At 39.5% G+C, this 19,110-nt stretch overlaps 1 protein-coding gene across 1 annotated transcript in view; it reads right to left on the bottom strand.

Annotated features, from left to right (window-relative positions):
- SLC25A24 (solute carrier family 25 member 24) overlaps window positions 1-19,110 on the bottom strand; it is a 36,296-nt gene that overhangs the window by 11,104 nt on the left and 6,082 nt on the right. Inside the window, exons 2-8 of the mRNA XM_008069653.2 lie at window positions 17,868-17,994; window positions 14,020-14,107; window positions 9,148-9,259; window positions 6,433-6,591; window positions 5,163-5,315; window positions 3,181-3,288; window positions 1,527-1,694 (exon numbers count right to left, since the gene is read on the bottom strand). Coding sequence (XP_008067844.2) covers window positions 1,527-1,694; window positions 3,181-3,288; window positions 5,163-5,315; window positions 6,433-6,591; window positions 9,148-9,259; window positions 14,020-14,107; window positions 17,868-17,994 — 915 coding nt within the window. The remainder of the gene's footprint in view (window positions 1-1,526; window positions 1,695-3,180; window positions 3,289-5,162; window positions 5,316-6,432; window positions 6,592-9,147; window positions 9,260-14,019; window positions 14,108-17,867; window positions 17,995-19,110) is intronic.

The following is a 19,110-nucleotide window of genomic DNA, read 5'->3' on the forward strand; positions in this document are numbered from 1 at the left end:
GAATTGTACCCCACATCTTTAAAAGCTTAAAAATAAATAAAATGATAAATATTAGTAAGGACATAAAAAAACTAGAACCCCTGTATGTTGTTGGTGTGAGTGCAAAATGGCACTGCCATTATGGAAAACAGTTCAATGGTTCCTTGAACAGCTAACCACAGAATTACCATATGATCCAGCAATCCCATTCCTAGGTAAATACCCCAAAGAACTGAAAGCAGAAGCTCTAACAGATGCTGAGATACGAATGTTCACTGAGGCATTATTCACAATAGTCAAAAGGTGGACAAAATCCAGGTGTTCATCAACAGACAAATAAAAAAAACAAAATGGGGTCTATACACACAATGGCATATTGATCAGCCTTTAAAAGGAATGAAGTTCTAATACATGCTACAACATGAACAAGCTTTAAAGATATGATGCTAAGAAATATAAACCAGATACAAAAAGACAAACAGTGTACTACAAGATATCTGGAAGAGGCAAACTCCTAAAGACAGAAAGTGGGTTCAAGGCCACCAGGGGCTTATGGAGATGGGGAGCTATTGCTTCATGGTTAAAGAGTTTCTGTTTAGAATGATGAAAACATTTTGGAAACAGTGCTGATGGTTGTGCAATATTGTGATTATTACTAATACCACTGATTTATAGACTCAAGAGTGGTTAAAAAGAAAAAAAATGTTTAAAATGGCAAATTTTGTTAATTTTACCAAATTTTTTTAAAAATTAATAATGTAATATACCAAAAATCATTGACTTATACACTCTAAACAAGTAAAATAAATGGAATAGGAATTAAATCTCAATAAAGTTGCTTAAAAAAAAAAGTCAAGTCCTCCTTCTATCACTCCGTCCGCGCCTCTTCCCAGCGCAGGCTGGATCCTCTCCTACCATGTGCCCTGGCTCACGTCAACCAGCACAACTGACGACGCTGTGCTTTAGCTATTTGCTTGTCTGTCTCCCCCATCAGATCTTCAGTTTCTTAAAGACACATGCAGATTTCTCTGAATCCTTATTTCCAGTGGTTTGCACAATGTGTGTTTCATAAATGTCTGTAAGATTCAAAAATTATTAAATGATTGGCAGGATTGATCTAAGATTTGCATTCAGAGTTGTCTCTTCAGTAAAAGGAATGAAACAGCATAACCTATATTAGTGACCTAGCTGTATCAGAGTCAGACTTTAACAAAACCAAAAATAAAAAGAGACGTGACATAAGTATTTGCTTATTCTCTCTCCCCTCAAAACAATCTCTAGTATCATCTAAGCAGAACAACTATACATACCTAAACTTAAGTCTACTCTTCATCAACAAATATAACTCACAAGGAAATTAACACAAAAGTGACTCCTGCATATTCACATCCAAGGCACTTGACAAGACAGTTCAATAACACATCTTTGAATCTACTTGTGGCCACAAACTGTATTCTGGTCTATCTCTACTTCTTTATATAAAGTCAAATTCTCACAAGAGTTATTTAACTCTATTTTTCAGATTTAGAGGATTGCTGTCAACCCACCTCATACACAGCAAGATCTATGCCTGCGTAAGGTATGATGCCCAATAAATTGGGAATGTAACCTTTGTAAAAAGCTCTCAAGCCTTCACGCTTCAAAATCTTCTTGGCGCAGTCATACATTCCAGAGTACTGTCCAGTTTTGCCTACAGCCAGTCTGGTTTTCATAACCTGAATATAAGAAAATGTAACAAAATATTGTTCATATTCATTCGACCATCACAAGATTCAAAATAACTTTATAGGGAACAAATACCTCGTACATACTGGCACTCAAATGACCATCCAAAGTGATGCTACGCTTTCTCTCATGTATTGAGGGGTAAGACCAGGGCCAGGGAGACCCATTTATTGAAAAGAGGATCTGAATGAGGGCAGTGACAGAGGAAACAGAGACAAGAAAATCTACCGATGTCTTAAGAAAGCTGACTGGTGACCAAGTAGGTATGGAAGGTGAGGGACACTGTAGTGCGAAGGGAAATCCCGTGTTTCTAGCTTGGAACACAGGATGGGGCAGTGGGGAGGGGGCAAGGGATGCTATTAATTGACATAGAGGATGTAAGAGGAGAGTAGGTACCGAGTTAGAATACTTTTTGGACAGGCGTGTGGAGTGACAGGAGCAATCATGTTAAGATGCTCAGAGAGAGCAATACTCGCATGTCTACTACCAAGCAGTGAAAGTTAGGGAGTACCTTGCTCAGGTCTTACCAATCACTAAAACATTCTTTGTTATATCAGTAAATTCCATATCTCCAGTATCACTTTTGCTACAAAGCAGAAGTTGGCAAGCTTTTTCTGCAAAGGCCAAATAGTAAATATTTTAGTCTTTGCAGGCCTAAAGTATTGGGTCTCTGTTGCATATTCTTTGTTTTTGCTTTATTTTTAACCCACCTTTTAAACATGTAAAAACCATTCTTTGCTCAAGGGCTGTACATAACAGTGCACAGGTTTGTGGTTTGCCAACCCGTGCTCTGATGGAGGGATGTCTAGTCAGGATTATCATCATATAATCAAATTCTGAGGTTCCATTATCGAACTTATGGACAAGAAACTCTATGGAGAGGAATGGGGGTTATAATTCTCACCAACGCTATGGCAGCCAGCCTCTACAACAGACCCCAATGATCCTTGTGTCCTGATTACACATCACTGTATAAGCCCCCCCCCACACACTCTATCAGGATTGGTCTGTGACACCAAGAGAATACAGCAGATATGACAAAAGACTTCTATCTTGGGCATTCTCTCTCACTTCTACTCTCTCGTTCTATGGATCACTGAGTACAGAGAAGCCAGATACTGTGTTTTCAGGATACTTAGGCAGCCTGTAGAAAAGCTTCTGTGAAAAGGAACTGGGGTTCCTAGCCAACAGCCAGTGAGGCCTGGCCGCAGCCACATAAATAACATTGGAAGCAGATTCCACTCCCATTGAGACTGGAGGTAATTACAGCCCTGACCAACACCTTGACTACAGGTTGTGAAAAACACTGAGGCAGAGGCACCGAGCTAAGCAGCTCCCAGATTCCTGACCCACAAAAACTGTGGGATGATTACTGATTGTTGTTTTTAAACTGTCAGTTTGGGAATAACTTGTTACATAGCAGCAGATAACCAATACAAACACCATCAAGTAGTCAGACTTCACAGCGGTAGTTACCTCCATGGGATAGATAAATGTCTGCGCAGTTGCTCCAGCCATGGAACCAGAAATAAATCTCTCAAAGGTTCCTATTTTCTGTCCTTCCTCAGTAAGCAATTTCTTGTACTGTGTAAATAAGTTTTTAAAAGCAATGAATACGTGGTATAGAACTGTGTCCCCTCCCCTAACTCATATGCTGAAGTCCCCAGTGTGATGGCATTAGGAGATGGGATTCTGGGAGACAATCAGGGTTAGATGAGATCAAGAGTGGGGGAGCCCTCATGCTAGGATTGGTGTTCATATAAGAGCACACACCAGAGAGCTTACTCTCTCTCTCCCCTGCCTCACACATGCACCAAGGAAAGAACATGTGAGCACATGCTGGCTGTCTACAAACCAGGAAAAGAAGCCTCACTAGAAACCAGATTGGCTGGGCCCTTGATCCTGGACTTTCCAGTCTCCAGAACCATGAGCAATACATTTCTGCTGTGTAAGTCACACAGTCTACAGGGTCTTATGGCCGCCCGAACTAACTAGGACAAGACCAAAATACAAATCAGCTCCTAGAAATCAATCTCTTAGGAGCCCTGAGGGATGAACAGACTTTCAGCAGCAGGGGAGAGAGTGAAGAGGGCATGAAGGACCCAGAGGCCGTGAGAGCACTACGCCGCACTGTGTAGAGAGCTTTTGCTTATGGCTAAGAGAAGTCAGCTTGCAGAAATCAGAATGCTGTGAAGAGGTCTCAGAGAGAGCCTGGTTGGATGGAAGGAGAGCATGCTTGTTGGTAGCATCCGAGTTACAAATCGGACAAATGGCATAAAGTGTACTGGGCACTTTTGCTTGCAATACCTAGGGACATTGAAAAATGTCAGACTTCCTGCATATTGAAATAATCACATGATCTTAAAATATGTATTTATTTTAAGCTCAGTGCCCTATCATAAAATCCAAGGATGTGGTCGGGATAGCCTAAGGGTATTCAAAACACTAGCCCTTAGCCGCTATGATTTGAGTCATCAAACCCTCACATAAAGACAATATCCTTCCCAAAGACAGGTCCTAATAGAAAGTACTGGAGGCGAGATTTTGTTCCATCTTTTCTTTGCTTCTCTATTTCCTAAGCCAAGAAAAGTGCACCACTATACCATGTCATCCTCTCAAGTGTTCTGCTGCTCAAGAACAAAACACTCTCCAGAATAAATCTCCTTGAGAAGATACAAAAACTGTGAGGTGGAGTTCAAGTTCAATGCCCTCACATTCCACAATGAACAATGATGGAACGAATAAGGAAAAAAATAATTTGTGGATGCTCAACCAGACAGTTCTGCCCATGACCATAAAGAGAACCCAAACTTTAAGATTCACTACTGTATTTCCTCTTAAGAGTCAGGCCAAAGCAACAGACCAAACAGTATTTGTCAACAAAAGTCAACAGAGAAGTTGACTCAGAGGCAAATGCATTTGTTCACTCATTCCTTCACTCATTCCACAAACACTCACTTAGCACTTACCACACTCCAGGCTCTCTCTCGGCACTAGAGTGGATGGGAAACCACGCCCCTGCCTTCAAAGAGCATCACTCTAAAGCAAGCTCAACTTCACAGCAATGTCAAGTGATACAAAAGACTTCAACTTAAAAGCCTTCCTTCCAGAGATTAGATCTTGACACTTTCATACAACTTAAGTCAGTGTGCCGCTTCTATTTGGAATTCGAAATGAATAATCTAAAACTCTACCTTTCCTTCGAGAACTACTTAGAATAGAATGCAGAAGTCTTTCTTTATAAATAACTTTATGAGACTCAGACTCCCGCATCTTAGTCATGAGGACTCTCTGGATATATTTAGTTTAATCTCCTGTAAGGGATATTCCTAATGGAGTGTATGTGGAAAATGATCATGGATTAAAAAAAGAATCCCAAAAGCCCTGCATATTAACCTTTATTGAATCAGTGTACTAACTCCTCTTTGTTAATAAATCCCACAGGTGGTAACAATTACCTGTTCATATGCCCAGAACTTAACAGCTGTCTCAGGAGCAATTTTAATGACATTGGTACCATTTCCCCTCCAAAGGGAACGGATACCTCCTTCTTTCACCATCTGTCGAAAGCCACCAAATATGTTCGTTTTGTCTGATTTTGAACCGTGAACCTAAAAAATAAAAACAAAATGATATAAAATACTTGCAGCATTTTATTGTTACTTTTTCTAAGGTAACCATACAATCTCTTTTCAATACTGTTTATAACTGCAAAAAGATATATTTGAAGATAAAATATAGAAGGTTGAGAAAATGTGTAAGGATGGGAGGGAGTGCTTCTGCCATTTTAGAGGCCAGTCTCTGAATCTAAAACCAAGAATAACTGGTACATTCGGTGTAGAAGACAGGCAGAGAAGATATAATCAAAATTAAAACTATTATGAACAACATTCATAAGAACATTAACCAAATTACGTACTAGGCTATCAAACACCCTTTGAAACATGAACAAGTTCAGTTTAAGATAAATAAAAAAGCATAATGCAGGTAACATACACTTCCTCTCTTCAAGAAGTAGTACAGGCTGGGTGTAGTGGCTCACACCTATAATCCCAGCACTTTGGGAGGCCAACTGGAGCCCAGGAGTTCAAGACCACTCTGGGCAACATAGTGAGACCTTGGACCAACAAAAACAACAAAAAAATTAGCTGGTAGTGCGTGCCTGTAGTCCCAGCTACTCGGGAGGCTAAGAAAGAAGGATTACTTGAATCCAGGAGTTTAAGGCTGCAGTGAGCTAGGATCATACCACTGCATGCCAGACCGGGTGACACCGTGAAATTCCCAATTCAGAAGAAAAAAAAAAGCAAAGCCAGTCTGTGAATCCAGACCTTTTTCTGCCTACCTCAGCTTTGAACAGTTTTAAAAATTATATCCTTGTTTTAAGACTCTAGGTTTCAGAAATATCTAACTTTTGATAAAGTATATTAAAAATAAGGAAAGTACAAATAAGTTAAAGTGAATCCTACAATAATGGCTAGAGCTTTTTTAAATTAAGCATTTGCATAGCCATAAAATGTCAATGACTCTATTTCCCACATACCAACAATTTCAATGTTGGCGCAGCACTCACATGGACTGAATTCAGAATTACTAGCAATAACATCAAGATGTTTTTAAGGTATGAAAGACTATTCCTGAGAAATGTTCAAACTTCTTTTTCAAAGCACCCCATTTCTCATTGTTTTAGAGTATGGGGGACAAACTTGGACACCCGCTCACAAAGCTCACCTGCATCATGACCTTCAGGCGGTCCAGAGGGGCCGTGCTTGTTCGAGAGACAGCCCCTGCCACGCCTCCTGCCGAGAGCTGCCTCCACCACTGCCCCGACTTTTTTTCATCTTCCGTGAATTCATCTGGGATGGTTAAACTATCCCCTATGTCAATTCCCTGGTAAAATGGAAAAAAAGACACTCATGCGTCTTCAATTAAAAACAGATGACCCCAGAAGTTTTACTACGTTAAGTAAGCATCATGTTCTATTTGACAGTGAAGATCAACTTTATTCTGTAGAATTTACACTGAGCGCATCTGAGCACACAGATGATCAACAGTTTCCCTGCACTGAACAAAGTGCAGTATTGGTTCACAAGAAATGAAAATCCACAGTAATCACAAATCTACAAACGCGCTTTCTTCATCAATTCAGAGTAATTTTCCTCCTCCTGCTCTAAGTCAGAACAAAAGGGCAGCACCTTATTAGGTACCGTCAATCCTTCTGAGCTGCGGCCACTTTCCATAAGGCTAGAAGCCCACATCCACTGGTGGTGACATCTTCTAAGACTTAATTTGTTGGGCCGGACACGGGGGCTCAAGCCTGTAAACCCAGCACTTTGGGAGGCCGAGGCAAGAGGACTGCCTGAGCCCATGGGTTCGAGAACAGCACAGGCAACTTGGCAAGACCCCATCTCTACAATAAATCAAAAAATAAGCCAGGCATGGTAGAGCATGCCAGTAGTTCCAGCTACTCAGAAGGCTGAGGCGGAAGGATTGTCTGAGCCCAGCAGGTTGAGGTTGCGGTGGCCGGGAGAGTGCCACTGCACTCCAGCTTGAGCAAAAGAGTGAGACTCCAACTCAAAAAATTAATAATTAAAAATTAAAAATTAAAAAAATAAAGACTTCATTTGTCAATTGTTCAACAATACTCTCTTTATCTCAAAATTATATCCACATTATACTTTATACCATGATATATGTACATCTATTCCCTATATTGACATATTACATATTTAATATACTACACTAAATATGCAAATACAAATTGTATGTAAATACCCCAAATTCATTTTCTATATTGACTGACTATAAATACTTTTATAAATCTGACTTGTCATTTAAAACATGCAATAGATTCTATATAAAATTTAGCTAATCCCAGCACTTTGGGATGGCAAGGTGGGAGGATCACTTGAGCCCAGGAGTTTAAGACCAGCCTGGGCAACATAGAAGACCTGTCTCTATCCTTATTTAAAAAAAAAAGGCTAACTGGGAGGTATTGTTTAAAATGATCACCCCACCCAATCTATTCTAAGCATTACTACAGATTATAAATATAGCTTGAGAGAAACAAAGTTCTATAACGATATTTCTACAACTTCATTATCTAAATGATTTTAGAATAGAAGATTTTACAGGCAAGAGTAGGATTAGAAGTTAGGTAGAAACCCTCTCCTCCTTCATTTTACTGCCAATAAAATGGACATATGATTGTAGCCTCGACTGTTATCAACTGTCTTCAAAGATATGATAAGAATCATGTAAATAAAACTCACATAAGTAAAAAATCTATTTGGCAACTGAACTATTAATGTAATTTTTTAAATATATACTTTTGTGTGTGTCGGGGTTTCACCCTGTTGCCCAGGCTGGGGTGCAGTGGCATGTTATGATGATCATGGCTCACGGCAGCCTCGACCTACTGGGCTCAGGCGATCCTCCCACTTCAGCCTCCTAAGTAGCTGGGACTACAGGCATCCGCCACCACACCCAGCTATTTTTTCCTTTTTGCAGAGACAAGGTCTCGCTATGTTGCCCAGGCTGGTCTTGAACTCCTGGGCTCAAGCAATCCTCCCACCTCAGACTCCCAGAGTGCTGGAATTACAGGTATGCACCTCTGTGCCTGACCATATTATTATTTTATGCTTATAGTTGAAGCCATCAATCAATAATTTTATAATGGTCTATGTGAGTATTATTAGTACTATTACCAGTGGCAACATGAACGCTAGGCTTCATTTATTGCATAATAACTTTACTAAAATTCGTGAATAAATATAGAAGACAAGCCCATTAGGAAAGCAATTTCCTTCAGAGAGTTTCCAGTGGTTTCGAGAGACGACTACACAATACTAAAACTTGGTTTGTACCGGTATATTTTAGCAGAATATTAATGAAACTTAACCAGAATTTTGAAAGTTTTGTTGAAAACAAACTAGTATAAAATGCTGAGCAAGTGAGCCAAAAAGATTTTGTAACCAACCTTTAATGATCATTAGAAGTGCCTTAGGCCAGAGATAAACCCAGGCAGTCTGACTAAATAAGCGAATGTTTCAAAAGGGACCTTCTCATCAACAGCCAAGGAAATCGATCTTTAGCTATCACAAAGGGTTGAGATTATTTAGGCAATATGGCATCCATAAAAAGTTAAAGCCCGTATTCTGCCCTTCCTTATGGCAGAGTGGCCATTTAAGAATGCCAATAAAAGCTGGACAGCTTATTCATCAAGGTGGTACTTCTTCCAAGTTTTGAAAATGACTATTTATGCAGACTTGGGGTTTTAAAAAATACTTTATAAATCTATGCCGAAGAGAATAAACAGAACTCTACAAGTTAAGAGTCACTGGGACTCGGACATCCTGGCCATTAGTGTTACAGAGTGTTCTTGGGTGACAGGTGTACCTATGGCTTATAGCTCCAAATAAGTGAAAATATACGAAATGTACTTACAGTAGAATGTTTCCAGAAACGGATGATTTCCTCAATGTCTGTTGCAGGATTAAATAAAAAGTAGTCTCTCCATTCATTCCAGTCCACTGTCATGGTCCCATCAGCATCAATGCTAAAAATGTTTTAAAATGATTAAAGAATGCAACAGGGCTGGGCGCGGTGGCTCGTACCTGAAATCCCAGTACTCTGGGAGGCGGAAGTGAGAGGACTGCCTGAGACCATGAGTTCGAGACAAGCCTGGGCAACTTGACGAGACCTTGTCTCTACAATTAGTAAAAAAAATTAGCTGGGCATGGTGGCATGCCCCTGTGTTTCCAGCTACTCGAAAAGCTGAGGTAGAAGGGTCACCTGAGCCCAATAGGTAGAGGCTGAGTGGCCATGAGTGTGCCACTGCACCCCAGCCTGGATGACAGAGTGAGACTCCTACTCAAAAAAACAATTTTAATTTTAATTTAAAAAAAAAGAAGAATGCAACAAAATTGGTAAATAAAACTAACATTATTGGTCACTTTACAGAATGACAGTTTCTTCTCCAACTTAACAGTCTTATTAAATATAAAAATTCCACTCACAAATTTAGGTTGTTGGAAATGTCAGCAAGAATTTCATGGTCCAGTTTTCATTATCTAGATTAAAATGAATTCTCAAATTATAGAGAGCTCATTAAAGACTCCTCTCAGCACTCTGTCAAGCTCTAAGGCAATGAGCCAGAAAACAAAACTGGGAGATAAGACATTGGGAGATAGTGAGGAGGGAACGTGTGACCCACTTTTTCTTGCACTCACTGGTTCAGGAGGTTATTTCTCAATGTTCTGTTGCAACATATGAATGTAGTTTTAAAATATACTCAAATTTCCTCCAAGTTAATAAAAAATTAGTAGTGACTGTAACAAAACAAACTCTTGGCAACTGGGCCTCTGAGTCTTAAGATATCTCGTTTTCAACATGAAAATTAACATAATGTAGTCTTAAATATTTATCATTAACTTTTCCCTTGTTTTACGAGTTTCTTGGCAATCATACCATTTGTACCTGTTTTCCCCTAAAAGCAATTCTGAGTGTGCCACAATTCCGACTGTTTTCTTCCTACTGTTTTTTTCCCCTACAGTCAGCTACTGAAGCGGCTGGCATAAAGAAAGTGCTCATTTATTTGTTGAATTGATGGATGTCGCTTTAAAAAAAGTGTTGCCTCCTACAAATTTTATTCTGTAATCTGTGTGAAAATTATGCATAAAGATGGCAGTCAAATAAAATGCAGTTTTCAGATATTCATTCTTGTATCTTCTAGTATCACTTTTTATTTGGACCTGCATATGGGAAATTGTCCCAACACACGGGTATTAACTTTGCATATCTGCATTAGAGCCCTGGTCACTACTTCCAACTTTATTCTGGCTTGTGATATTTACAGCTCTGCTGTTATCACTGCTTTCTATGTTAATAGAATTGTGCATTGCTTGACCCCAACACCTAACCTCCCGCACACGAGCATCTTTCACAAGCCAAAAACTTTTGTTGTTGTTCACTGATATCACCACAGTGTCCAGAACAGTGCCTGGCACAGAGTAAATATTTATTGAATGAATAAATTAATTACAAATTGTGTAGCTCAAAGCTACAGAACACAGGTATAAACAAACTTCTTAGGGAACACAGTCTCACTGTGGGCTTAACTTGTATTTCTCTTCCAATTACTAATGAGGGTGAGCATCTCTTACCATGTTCATTTGCTATGCATGTTTCCCCCTGTGTGCAATGCTCAGTTCATGTCTCATGCCCATTTTTCTAACAGGCTGTATGTCTTTTCCTTATTTACATAGTTCTTTATTTAGTTAATTCTAATCCTTAGAGTTCTAAGTAGTCCAATGCTTTCTCTTTGTCCTTTCACTTTATTTATGGCGCCCAGCATAGATGCCCTTAGTTCTGGTGGATCTGAATCGATCAATCTTTTCATTTTTGGCTACTGCCTTTTGTGTCTTTTTTTTTTTTTTTTTAATTCTTCCCTACACTGAGATAGACACTTCTCCCACCACCCTGCCAATAAGGTGTTTCAGCTTAACTTTCACATTTAGATAGATGTTTGTGGATGAGAAGAGGTAGGTATTCAATTACTTCCATCTGCATGGGCACAAGCATCATTTATCACCTAGTCTCTCCTTTTCCTGGGGATTTGCAGAGCTCCTTCTCTCATGTGACAAGTCCAAAATATGGAGGGGCCTGCTTCCAGGCTCTCTACTACATTCCACTTGTTAACTTGTCTATTTCTGAAGCAATACCACTGTCTTAATTTTGGCTTATTAATAACTCTTAATATCTGATAGGGCAGGCTCCTGGCTTCAAGATTCTTCAAGGTTCTTCAAGAATGACCTGGTTATTCTTAGGCCTTCACCCTTTGTATAAATTTGAGACTCAGTTTGACAAGTTCCTCAAAAAAACATTTTTAATGATACTGAATCTCTATCACCAATTTGGAGAGAAGGGATATCTTTTCTGCACAGAGTCTTTAATGCCTTCTCATGAAATTTTAAGTTGCTCTTACAGATGTACTGATTGTGGTATATTGTTTACATACAAATGATTCCATTTGCTAATAATTTCTTTAAATTTTTACCTATATGTCATAAATGATATTGGCCTATAATTTTCCTCTTTCATTACTTGTCTGCTTTTGGTATTATGGTGATAATGGCCTCATAGAAAGGACTGGATAGGGTACTCCTACACTCTGGAAATGTTTGTAGATCTGTTTCTGAACAGTTTCAAGAACCATCGGAGGCCAAAGTTTTCTTTACGGGAAAAATTTTTTTTTGAGTTGGAGTCTCACTGTCACCCAGACTGGAGTGCAGTGGCCGCTCCCGGCCACCGCAGCCTCGACCTGCTGGGTTCCAGCAATCCTTCCGCCTCAGCCTTCCGAGTAGCTGAAACTACAGGTGCGCACTACCACGCCCGGCTAAGTTTTTGATTTATTGTAGAGATGAGATCTCGCCAAGTTGCCCAGGAGGGTCTCGAACCCGCGGGCTCAGGCAATCCATTCACCTCGGCCTCCCAAAGCACGGGATTACAGGCTGAGCCACCGAGCCTGGCTATTTTTCAAAAGTCTCAAGTCAATGTCTGATCCTACGTTCTTATATAAGATGGGAATTTTAAAACAGTTTAAAATAAATTACCCTTTCCTCTCCTGACTTACATCACATTATCGTCTAGTGTTGCAGTTGTTTTTCATAAATCCCACAAATTGGTCATTATTATTATGGTTATTATGATGATTATATTCATAGCTGTTTCCAATAAGCCACTCAAACAATCCACAAACCACTAGTTAAGAGGTCCACCATGGTTGGAGAGCACGCCATTCCCCATATGTGCTGCTTCCTGCATTCATGGCTACACATGCCCTTTCCTCTACCTGGAATGTCTCTGCACCCACCCGTTCAGCAGGATAACTTCTCATTCTCCTACATGATCTTCTATATTTTCTGAGAGTTCACTATTGCAACATGCTGGGCACAAAACAGTTCACCAGATACACAGGTTCTGCGCCCTCAAAACCTATAATGTAGTAGGAAGAACAAGCACTAAACAACAGTGAGTAACAGCTAATATCATTGAACATTTGCCAGCACTGTTCTAAGCAAGAGGATAATGTTAAATGTTAACTCATCTGATCCTTCAAATACGCCCATGGACTCACCACACCCCCCATTTTATAGACGGAGAAAGAGAGGTTCAGTATTTTGTCCTAGGTCACAGGGCAGGTAAGTAGAGTGAAATTAAGTACTTCAACTCCGGAATTCTGACTGCAGGAACTGAACTTCTAACCACTCCACCACACAAATAAGTCCATGGTAACAAAACACAAGAGCCATGAACAGAACAAGTTACAGAGACAAAGTCTAACAGGAGTGAGGCATAGGAGAGGGCACCTTTGGATCCAGTGATGCCTCTGCCAAGGTGAGAACCAGAGGCTCATGAAGGGTAAAACAGAGTTGAGTCCCTTGGGCAGTGGGAACTAAAAATAAAAGCCTCCGAGTTAGAAAAGACCTCAGCGAATTTAAAGATCAGAATGAGGGGACACATGCCTGGCATCCCAGTGAGGCAGGGTAACTAGTACAGGTTAGACATAGATAGATAAATTTCCCATAGGCAGGTTTTAAGAAGCATTCAGACATTTTAAAAATTACCTTTTACTGCAGGCCAAGCTGACAGTCCACCCTTCGGCAAATCAAAAGAAACTATACCATATGCAAGACCAGGACAGCCCAACCTTTCAATTCATGGTTTAGCATCATCATCTCTAAGAATCTTTCAGGTTCTCTATCACGGAAGGCCAAAGACCACCCCTTAACTGGCCAAAGCCACAGAAAAGATAATAAGACCACCTTTTAGCTAAGGAGCTTGTGGATTGGAAATGTCTAGCAGGTCTCCTATGAGAAACTATGTGGTCAGGAAAAGACCCCTCCCCTTGTCTCCTCTCATCAGGAGCCCAGAGATGTCAGTCTATCTGGAGCCATGGTTACTTGGACTCCATCCACTAGCATATCAATAACTAGGTAGCCATTTCTAGTTTGCAGTTGAGAGCAAAAAGCAGTTTTTCTTCTTCGAAAAACTTGCCCATGGCAGGTCTTTCTGCCATGAATCTTCCTTCTTCCTTCTTCTTTCTTTTCTTGCTAATAAACTTTGTTTGAAAACTTTGCTGGTCACTCTAAAACTTCTTTTAGAAACGAGCCGAAGAATCCACAGGTGTTACACCACATCCCACCTGGCATCGCCAGCACTCCACAAGGAATGGTGAGGTACAAGGAAAGCTTAAAAGCCACACTTACAAAGCTCTCAGCAAGTCAAAAACAGCTGTCAATAAGATGAAGAGCTTACCTCTGAAGAATCAACTCCGCTTGTTGTTCAGAAATAGTTAGACCCAGGGTCTGGAGAGACTGGACAATTTCTGCAGCCTCAATTTTTCCTTTAAAAAAAAAATGACAAGGGCATAAACGCAAACTCAGAACTGACAACGGTTTTAGAAACCATGAATTTCATATCTCTCATTTAAGAGAAAACTTTGAACAGATTCAGGCAAAATTATGCATTTAGGTGAGTTACAGACTTGCTTAAATATGCATCGTAATATCACCACTCAAATTTTAACAAATACATTAAACAAGCATACTTTTTTCATTCAGTAATTATAAATAATAATATTATTCTAAAGAAAAGACCAAGTGCTCAAGTGACGTAATTAAGAAGTAGCAGAACTGAGATTCAAATCAAGATATTCTAACTCCAAGGCAAATTCAATTAAACTAGGGTCTATGCTTTTAAAACGGACCTAGTTCCACATGTTAATAAAATACTAGATTTTTATTATGCACAAAGTCATATTGTATGACTGAGCTAAAGAGAAACAGTAGACAAGGAAATGGAGCCAAAGTCTGGACTAGTCTTTAAGAGATCTGGCAGTAAAAATCAAGAGAGCAAGGAAAAAAGGAGTTCGGAAGCAAGAAAATATTTAGTATCAGGGAAATTAAAGCATGTTGGCAGATGGAAGAAGAACAACCAGAAGAGAGGAAGAAAGAAAATATAAAATAAAGCAATATAGTCGGGCATGGTGGCTCACGCCTGTAATCCCAGCACTTTGGGAGGCCAAGGTGGGAGGATTGCTTGAGCTCAGGAGTTCAAGACCAGCCCAGGCAACATAGCAAGACCTCGTCTCTATAAAAAAAATTAGCAAGGTGTGATGGTATGAGCCTATAGTCCCAGCTACTTGGGAGGCTGAGGTAGAAGGATCACCTGAGCCCAGGGGGTCAAGGCTGCGGTGAGTCGTGATCTGTGCCACTCCATCCAGCCGAGGCGATAGAATGAGACTCCATCTCAAATAATAAAATAAAATAAAGCAATACAGAAGCACTGCTATATTTTCCTCAAGCAGTTCACAGGCTCCTGAGAATCCTAGGACTAATATACAGGAAATAGGATGAAACAAAACAAAGTAAGAGAGCATCTGGTGCCAAAGCAGCATGAACAGCAAACTTCTCCAGAAAAAGAGGAAGACAAAAATAACTGTTAGTAGGGAGTGGAAAGACTTAGTCTCAGAGAAGGGACCCTGAAGAAATGACAGGGTTGTGTGAGAACCCTCCCGGGGAGGGGAACGAAACAGCGTGTCTGGACAATGTAAGGGCAGCCAGAGGCATCATCTGTTCACAACGAAATTCTTCCAATACCATTCGACTACTCTCCTTTAGAACAGCACTCTTAAAGAGATGCAGTCCATGCTCAGTGATTCACAACAGTCATGGTCTACAGAGTCACTGTGAACACAGAATTAGAAATCTTAACCAAGGCTCCTACAGGAAATACAGGATCCGGTTCCTGTGAGCCTCTGATCAAAATGCTTTGTCAACCAAGCAATATATAACATTGTCTTCTGTGTGTTTCTGTTCAAAAGCACCTCATTTAGTAGAGATTGTTGATTCACTAACACTGAATTCAGGGTGAAACTTATCTAACACACATACTTTCTCCATGAGGCACACCAAGGCTTTCTTGTACCTAAACAGCACTTCAGCACCAAGTTTGGGGAACATTTTACAAAGCCTAATTACCAACAAAAAATATAAAAATGCAAACCCTAGCACAAAACAGACTTTGATAAGGACACTTGTTTGTATCTAGGATGTGAGCTAAAACAGGAAGGTGAATACCACCTCATTCTACTCAGCTAGGAATGTGCATGCTGAGCAACTCAAGATGTTCCCTGCTCTGTGTATGTCCATGAATGCAAGAGAAAGTGCTGTGAGTATACATTTTAGGGTTACATTTGGCATTAAATGTTAGCAAGTAGGCAAATGAGCAAGCACAGAATCTCTGAATAATGAGCTTCAACCATACATGCTTTGCTTTAAGTAAGTCTGATACATAAAAATATGAAACTGTCTCAAAATATACAAACAAAAATTAAGAGAACACTGTTTGTATTTGCTATGAATGCACCATTAAAATTACATCTTTGATTATTTCCTCTGGTTCATTTAGAATTTTCTGAAATGGACAACTGATGTGTGTACTGGGATGATCAACCTCTAGTTATCTGCAGTCGATCCATCTCCCAGCCACTGCTTGCCTAACAGTACACAGATAATCTTATCTCTGCAACTGAACTGTAGAGGGTCCAGGGTGGATGAAAGTCTGCAGAGAAGAAGGAAAGCTGATTGTAAGAACTGAGTTTTGCTGGAAGATTGGACTAACGCTAGACTTGAGGGCATATGATGTAAAGATTATTTGAGGCAACAAACATTCCAATAGTACTCCTTTCCACCACAAACTCAGCTCTTCCTGGCTGAATGACCATCAAAACCTTCAAAGAGTTTAGTTGTTTGTTTGAAGAAACTTGCTTTGAATTTAACTTTAGTTAATATTCAGTATCAATCAGGGGCTGGCAAACTATATCCCACATACGGCCTGTTGACTGTCTGTGTAAATAAAGTTTTACTGAACCAAAACCATGCCCATTCATTTACATTTTGCCCACGGCTGTTCTGTGGTTCCATGGCAGAGGTGAGTAGCTATAAGTGAGACCACTTGGCCTACAAAGCCAAGATATTTATTATCTGGTCTTTTACTAACAATGTTTGCCAACTCCTCATATAATCCATATTTTCTGTCCATCTATTTGTATAAACTGCGTAACAAGTCTGAGAATAGGATGACCCTGACTATTCCTAAGTAGATAGAAGCTTAAGGTTGCATTATAATTTTTATGAATTCTCTCTTCTTATTAAAGGTTACCTCTAGTGAGGAGGGCTTAATGACTCCATTTCTAACTAGGATTAGATAAGGTCACCAGGGAAGGGACTCCTGATGATGGGACTGGTGGCTTTATATGGGGAAGAGGAATCTAAGGTAGCAAACATGCTCTGTGATCCCAAAATGTCATGATGCAGTAAGAGGAGCCTTAGCAGATCTAGCCCTCAACCTTGAATTTCCTAGCCTCCAGAACCGTAAGAAATAAATTTATTTTCTCTATAAATTACACAGTCTATGGTATTCTATTACAGCAACACAAAACAGACTAAGATAAACTCCAAGCTATTAATCTAAATAAAGAAGCCATAATTCCAACCAAAAGGTACATATCTAACTGTTTATATGCTACTGTTTTTCCAACTTTCAGGATCAGAGTATCATCTCTAAATTAATTCTGGCAAAGACTATCAAATGCAAGATAATCTAAATTTTACAATTTTTAATATTATAAAATTTGAATGTTTAAAAAGATTTTAGAATGTACAATAGTTTTAAATTGTTTTTAATATTTTAGAATGTTATGTAATATTTTAGAATGTACAATGTTATGCCTACATATGAACAAAAACAAATTATCTCTTACCCAGAGGGCAAGAAAACATAATTACTATTTTCAACACAGAGCTTTAAGTCAAATCAATGTAATGGTCCACAGTGAACATTTTATAGCAGGCCTTACCCACAGTTTTTAATTCAGCAATGTATTTCATCACATTTCAAAGTAATGAAAAATAAAAGCTATCTGTAAGTTTTCTTCACTAAAAAAGACAGACTCTACATGAAAATCACATTACTAAAAAAAAAAATTAACACAAGCAATAATTATCATCTAAAAAAGAGGGACTAAACACACATTCTTTTAGACCTTTGGAAGCATGGGAGGCTTCTTCACAGTTGGTGATGAATAGAAAAGAAAGACACACCATCATTATTTTTGTCCAAACTTTTAAATGCCAATTTCATTTTTTTCTCATGGTCTTTAAGGTACTTCATAAATTCTTCAAAATCCAGTTTCCCATCTTTGTTGATATCTCCAGTAGTAAAAATTTTCTACAAAAAAAAGAGAGAGATATTTTATTGCCAGTATGGGCTAAAGTACGAAATTACTTGTGCATATATTTCAAGTAGATGGGCTGCTCCCCTAGAAGATGAAAGAATCAATTTTTAGCCAGATATATCATTATTCATATTGCAAAGATCTGCAACAAAAATGACTAAATCACCGCAAAAAGATTACAGCTCTTGTGTTAAATTTTCTTTTTTTTTTTTTGAATTGGAATTTCTCTCTGTCACCCAGACTGGCGTGCAGTGGCCGCTCCCGGCCACCGCAGCCTCGACCTGCTGGGCTCCGGCGATTCTTCCGCCTCAGCTTTCCAAGTAGCCGGAATTACAGGCATGCGCTACCACGCCCCGCTGATTTTTTGATTTATTGTAGAGATGAGGTCTCGCTGCCCCAGGTGGGTCTCGAACCCGCGGGCTCAGGCAATCCACTCACCTCAGCCTCCCAAAGGCGTGGAATTACAGGCTGAGCCACCGAGCCCGGCGTGTTAAATTTTCAATTGGAAAAATGATGCATTGATTTTTATAAAACATGCTGTTTCTAAGGCTAACATAATCACACCCCAAATTTCTTTACACATACTTTATAAACCCCAAGATAGAAGACAAATACATACCTAGCATAGTAGTTAAATATCTAAAATAGTATTTTTCTCTTTGATTTCCAAAATTAAATATTTTCCTAAATATGATCCTTATAAAAAGCTGTTATATCAAACTATCTACTTTTTTTTTTTTTTTTTTGAGTTGGAGCCTCATTCTGTCATCCAGGCTGGAGTGCAGTGGCATGTTCACAGCCATAGCAGCCTCGACCTGCAGGGCTCAGGTGATCCTTCCACCTCAGCCTTTCAAGTAGTTGGAACTACAGGTGCGCACCACCACGCTCAGTTCATTTTTTTATTTACTGTAGAGACGAGGTCTCACCAAGTTGCCCAGGCTGGTCTTGAACTCCTGGAATCAGGCAATCTTCTCACCTCCACTTCCCAAAGCACTGGGATAACAGGCGTGAGCCACCACACCCGGCCTTGTCTACTTCTATTAACAGAAATCATTGCTTTTGAGAAAGAAATAAGACCTTATGAAATTTGATATTACATGTAAACTCTC

Source organism: Carlito syrichta, unplaced genomic scaffold (assembly GCF_000164805.1).
Source record: "Carlito syrichta isolate Samal-C Ts95f unplaced genomic scaffold, Tarsius_syrichta-2.0.1 Scaffold312159, whole genome shotgun sequence".
Lineage (NCBI taxonomy): Eukaryota > Metazoa > Chordata > Mammalia > Primates > Tarsiidae > Carlito > Carlito syrichta.